Here is a 6,000-nt window from a genome sequence, read left to right on the forward strand (position 1 = left end):
TAGGAGGGTTAGGGTTAGGTCAGAATAAAAGTCCATTCTCATTGAGGACGAATATCCGCGCGGATTATTCTCGCGGAAAAATATAAAAGCTGATTTCATGGGTTCTTATGGAAGTTTGTACACCGGGGCGGAACTTTTGTGCGGTGAAAAAACTTTTTGCCCAGACTTTGAGCCCCGCGGAATTCGCCGGCGGAGCTACACAGCTGGGCCAATGAAATTGTCTGTTTATTGTGATGTCGCGCAGACCCGGGAGAGTCCGAAATCCAGTCAGGCAGGAAAGTATGGGAGAAAGGTTGATAGACCTCGTTTCACAGCACCCCGTCCTTTTTGAGAAAAGACGGGATGATTTTATGAACAATGATTTAAAGGACAACGTCTGGCAGTCCAGCTTGGTGACATTAGAGAGTGCTAAGTGCTAAAGAAAGTTGATGTCGACGCTTGTTAAACGTTAGCTCCGTGCTGCTGCTACTCTCGTCCATGTTCACCCACACCCGTTCACACTGCGCGAACTTGGAACTCAACAACGCGAAATTCTGCACCGCGTCCGTACCGCGCCTGTTTGTATGGTTTAAACGCGGAAAAGCGCTGCGTGAATATTCCGCAAATCCGTCCTGCATTTCCACATTGCGGCAGTGAGAATGAACCTTAAATCCAAACCTATATGACTGGACCATGTGGGACTTTAATTTGAAAGGACAGACACAGGAAGTGGCCACAGAGTCATGTTAATTTCCAGGGCTGGTACCTGCGGTTATTCCACAGACTAGTTAATAACATGTTGGGCAGGAAATCCAAAGTGTGGAATCATTTTGAGAAGGTGAAGGACGAACCCAAGGTGATATGTAAACTCATCTTCATTGGTCGACTACAAACATGACGTATCATCTGAAACATGGAAGTAGCTACATGCCCATTAGCCCACAGCGTCATTAACAGGCGGCTCGCTCAGTGTGTGACGTGCACTTGTAGATAAAATATAGGCCTATATTAATGAAGGTTCATTAGTACGGTTTTGTATTTCTCTGTAATGTAGCACAGTGTTAACAATGTTACTGATACTATTCTTTCTCACACCTTCAACTCAAACCACCAAAATATATCATTTAATAATTAAATTAATATCGTAAACATGCGGGCGACTAGTCGACTAATGGCCCTAAATGATGACTATTGGTCAACCAGGAAAATTCTTAGTCGAGGCCGCTCTAGTGCTCTGACCTTTAACTTGAGTAAAAGCGGCGACACCACAGTGTAAAAGGTGTCCAGAACACAAGTACCAAACGTAACAGCGCTCATCATGCAGAACGGCTCCTTTCAGAATAACGTATGTATTGTAATGCATGGTTTCCACAGGACAGTATCGAGCCGTACTGCCCCAGTTAAACAAACTGGTGAATAAATAAATGAACGGAGGGAATGAAGAGGAGGAAGAGAGGAGAGAATATGTCTCTGTGTCTCTGTGTCTCACCGGTGTGTGACAGCAGGTTGGGGGACAGCAGGCCGGGGAGGCCCGGGTGCAGCAGCCTGGGGCTTTCCTGGATCCCTGCACCAGAACAACGCTTCGGAGGACGGCCCGGACGAGAGCTGGAGGGGGGAGAGACAGAGAGATTAATTACTATGACACAGAATTAGAGTCACAGCGTTGACTACGGAGAGACGGAGGGATCAATTGGCTGTTACTTTTCACGATGGAAACTATAAAAATGTGTCCCAAACTGAGCTGTACCGGACTGCTCGGTGGGTCTTATAACAGGTTTTTCAACTATTGTAATCACCACAACAATGCAAGACAGTCACTAATCTGCATACAAAATATTAGGCTGATTGTTCCAGGAGTTTGTGAGATAAGTTGTGGACAGACAGACACACACATGCTCACACACACGACCAAAGGCATACGCCTGGAGGGGGAAATTAATATTTAATCGTACTCTGAATTTTTAAAAGATAAAATGCCATAAGAATCATGACTGATTCACTTCCTATCACTTTACGTTATACTGCTGCGCTATGTAATGTTAAACTATATAATGCTTACATTCACTTTATGCTAAAACTTACACACTGTGTTTAAACAGTTTTACACACGGCATAATAAGCAGAGGCGTGCTTATCATGTGTGTTGTTCAACGCAGCCCGACATGACTTCAACTCATCAAGAATTTTCTCCATTTTTGGATTCTTTGTTTACCGAGGAGGCATGTGATTTTTTATTTTAATCTTCATTATTTGCACTTTAAATGTGTCCTGATAAAACCTGTTTTTTAATTGTAGAAAAATTAAAAATGTCTGTTGCTCTGTTGGTCGAGTGTCACTTCAGCAGCGGCAGCTGACAGCTGGATGTTCCAGCAGGTTGCTCAGACATAATCAAATCACAAACTGACACCACAGAGAGGGGGGACCCAGTCGTTCCACTTCCACCATACGCCTTACTGCAGGACAGCGACGTCACACCTGATTGGCTGATATCAGGAGAGTTCGACAAAAAACACTGGAGTGAAATCCAATTGGTCGTTCTTAGAGTTGGTGTCTCCGGGGGGAAATGAAGTGATCTTTTCTCGGTGACATTTTCACACCTCGAAGTACCACAACCAGCAGAAACAGCAGGAGCTGCCACATCCTAAAATATCCCCACTTTAGGACAAGAAAGGAGCTCAATCTTTATCAAGTTGTTCCGCTCTAACAACAGAGGAAGAATACAAGATATGGAGACGAATGTTTGATTTGTGACAGTGGCATATAATGTGATAAAAACACTGAACTTTGATCTTAATTCAACACCATGTGACACCAGTAACAGTGTTCTGGATATCCAAAGGCTTTTCATAATAACATGTACCAGTTGTTCACACTTTAATTTAGTATTCAGCATCCTGCTGCTTCACAATAAAAGTCCTCTAACAACCAGGGCCGGAGCTAAACTCTGGGAATTTGGGTGTTATATGGGGATCTTACACTCTACAGTAAAAATGTACAAATAGTTGGTATCTTTTAGTATGGTTCCACTATTTTTACTTAAATTTGACTGTTTTAAGGTCAAATCAATCAATGATTCAGTATTTCAGGTCCATGATTTTCGTCCTAGCAGTGTGGAGAGCAACGTTTGTTTACTTCCTGCATGGAAATTCTGACTAATCACGAGGCAATTATGTGAAGTTCTAACAAAATCAGTCCCTGATTTGCACCACAGCAAGACAACTCTAGGTCTGAATGCACCCTAAATACATATTTGTAGATTGTTTTGCTAAATGATTGGTTTAAAACGAAATGAGCAGGACAGCAAAGGAGACATTAGCGTTGACTGGGGCTAAATATGCTAACGCTGATGTAAACCAGTGTCTCACACTCACACACAAGCACAAGAATACATGTTCTACATGTGCAAGTGAGCCTGAATACACATCGACAACACAAGCAATCCCCCTCTATTTCTGTCACACACACACACACGCATAACCTACTGTATTATGCATGTGCACGTAGGCATAAATAAACACACACAAACACAAGAATACAGTGACTGCACACGTGTGGCTAAACATAAAGGAAGGTACACACACACACACACACACACAGGAGGAGCGCATGCAGGCCAACTCTCTGCAGGGTGGCTAAGTAACAGATGGCCGTCCAAAGTCATTTACACCTAGAATGTGAGAGAGGGAGAGAGGACCAAAAAACTAAAACCTGTACAAGACTTCACCACAGTGTCACTGGATGAAAATAGAACAGAAAACAACAGAACAGAAGAAACCCAAAATGATTAGATTAGGACATAAAACTCAAGAATATAACAAAAAAACTACATCATGTTAAAGTTTCCTTAATCAAAAACACAAGAGAAAAAATGCAATATGCATTAGCATAAGCTGCTAACATTAGCACATCCAGCTACCTAGTTAGCTTACTACATGATGCTAACCAAGCTAGCTAAGATACATCATAACTGTAGGCTTGTTGTGTAAAAGAAAAATTCTTTATGGGATCATAAAATGTGGTCTTGTTGCGTTATTGGGAGCCAGAACGGAACGAGTCATGGCTCAAAAAAAGCCCGGCAACAAAAACAAACACAACTATGGTTAGAAGCTAAAGCCGAACTATAGGCTAAAGATCACAGTGTAAAAGTGAACCACCACATCACTGCTGATCCCCACAGGAGACAATACTTGGGTTTCCATCCACCTATTTTTATTCGCATTTTCAACAATTGCGGAAAAAAAACTTGAATGGAAACGCCAGAAATTCAAAAAAAGGCCGAAATATCGCAAAAAAGTTTTTACGCTTGGAGGGGGTGGAAAAGTCAGCGTATCGATATTAGGAAAATGCGACTTTTGGCAATGGAAACAGATTTAGCAAATAAACGATGATATAGGCTAGCAGATCCTACTTCTACTTCACTTCCGCCCCACGAGTCCACAGTCAAAAAATGGCGGCAGAGGAAGGGAGCGTGAGATACGTCTCCTTTGAGATACGTTTCCTTCAATTAATAAAAGAAGCAAACATTAATGCCATACTAGATATAAAACAGTAAAGGAATGACATTCTCAATGACGTCATCTCACAGCGCCCTAAGCTAACGTTAGCTAAAGTTAGCCTAACGTTAGCTCCTAGCTGCGTTGTTCATCATGTCACCTTGTTTGCTGGGAGTTCATTAGCCTATTTTGTTCTAGTTTTGTACTTTGGTGATCGTACATCATTGTTAGCTGTTGTCCAAAGGGCTCTAGTTAAGCTAACGTTAACTTCTGGAGCTTAGCTTCATTAACTTATCTGTAATGGCAGAGATAACAAAGGTTGGCAAACGTTATGCTGAATGATTCAGTGTAAATACTGTAGCACCAAACTAACGGAGAGACACTCTTGGTAAAGATGGTAAAAAGGCCGTTATCCTTTTCTCATATTCTGAGCCAAAAACCTTAACTTCAGTGGCACTTTAACTTGTTGTCTTTGATGGTGACGGCAACCAGATGCGGTTCACAAGCGTACACTGTGACCTGTAAATTTTGGCTTGTAATTTAAGCTTTTCATCGACCTTCTCAACAATAAAATGATGAATATATCCCTCCAATGCGTAGTTTAGGCCCTTTTGGTTACTTCTCAATGACATCTGATCGTTATGTCCCCAAAAATCATCAATTGCCTCCTGTGAAATGCCGTGTACTGTGACACCTGCCATAGCGCCGGTCACTGAATGTTGATAGCTTGTCCGAGTGAGTGGAGGGGGGCGTGGCTTAGCCATAGATCAATTACTATCCAATAATACTAGAGTTACTAGAGTGGAGTGTATATTGGACTGTTCAGGAACATGTGAGTATATCGGTCAGATCCCAGTGGGAGTGGCAGAAAGAAAGTGTGTAAAAGGATGTGGAGAGAAAACGCCTTGACAAGGTTTTGGGGTGTGATCGTGTACGTGAGAAAAAGACACACACACACACACACACACACACTTAAAGAGAGAGGGGGAGAGGCAGAGGAGCATGAAGAAATGAAAACATGAACCTTCACTTTTCCTCTGAACTCTGCTTCACCTCTCCTTCTCTTTCTCCTTCAATCACATACACACACACACACACACACACACACACACCCCTGTACAAGAAACACACTATACTCTCTGTCTTTTACATGCTAACACACACACACACACACACACACAGGTGTTTGCATTCAATCCTTAAAGCCTTTCCATCAACAAACCCCCCGCTACCTTTTCAACTCCCACATACACACTCACAATGGATACATGTTACAGTACCAGGTGTGTATGTCTGTGTGTGTGCGTGTGTGTGTTCATCTGCATCCATCCATGTGTAAGCAACATTAAGGTGTGTGTGTGTGTGTGTATCCATGTGAATCCATGCCACGTGTGTGTGTGTGTGCAAAGGACACATGATATCGCCTTCTCATTAGCCTTACAGTTCTTTGTTCAGAGTAATGACTGCAGTGTGTGTGTGTGTGTGTGTGTGTGTGTGTGTGTGTGTGTGTGTGTGTGTGTGTGTGTGT

General features: G+C 42.5%; 1 protein-coding gene across 1 annotated transcript in view; it reads right to left on the reverse strand.

Annotated features, from left to right (window-relative positions):
* The window catches only part of dachb (dachshund b), a 122,692-nt gene that overhangs the window by 49,608 nt on the left and 67,084 nt on the right, over window positions 1–6,000 (reverse strand). The window contains exon 2 of the mRNA XM_050066699.1: window positions 1,469–1,584. Within this exon, the coding sequence (XP_049922656.1) occupies window positions 1,469–1,584 (116 nt within the window). The remainder of the gene's footprint in view (window positions 1–1,468; window positions 1,585–6,000) is intronic.

Source organism: Epinephelus moara, chromosome 17, assembly GCF_006386435.1.
Source record: "Epinephelus moara isolate mb chromosome 17, YSFRI_EMoa_1.0, whole genome shotgun sequence".
Classification (NCBI taxonomy): domain Eukaryota; kingdom Metazoa; phylum Chordata; class Actinopteri; order Perciformes; family Serranidae; genus Epinephelus; species Epinephelus moara.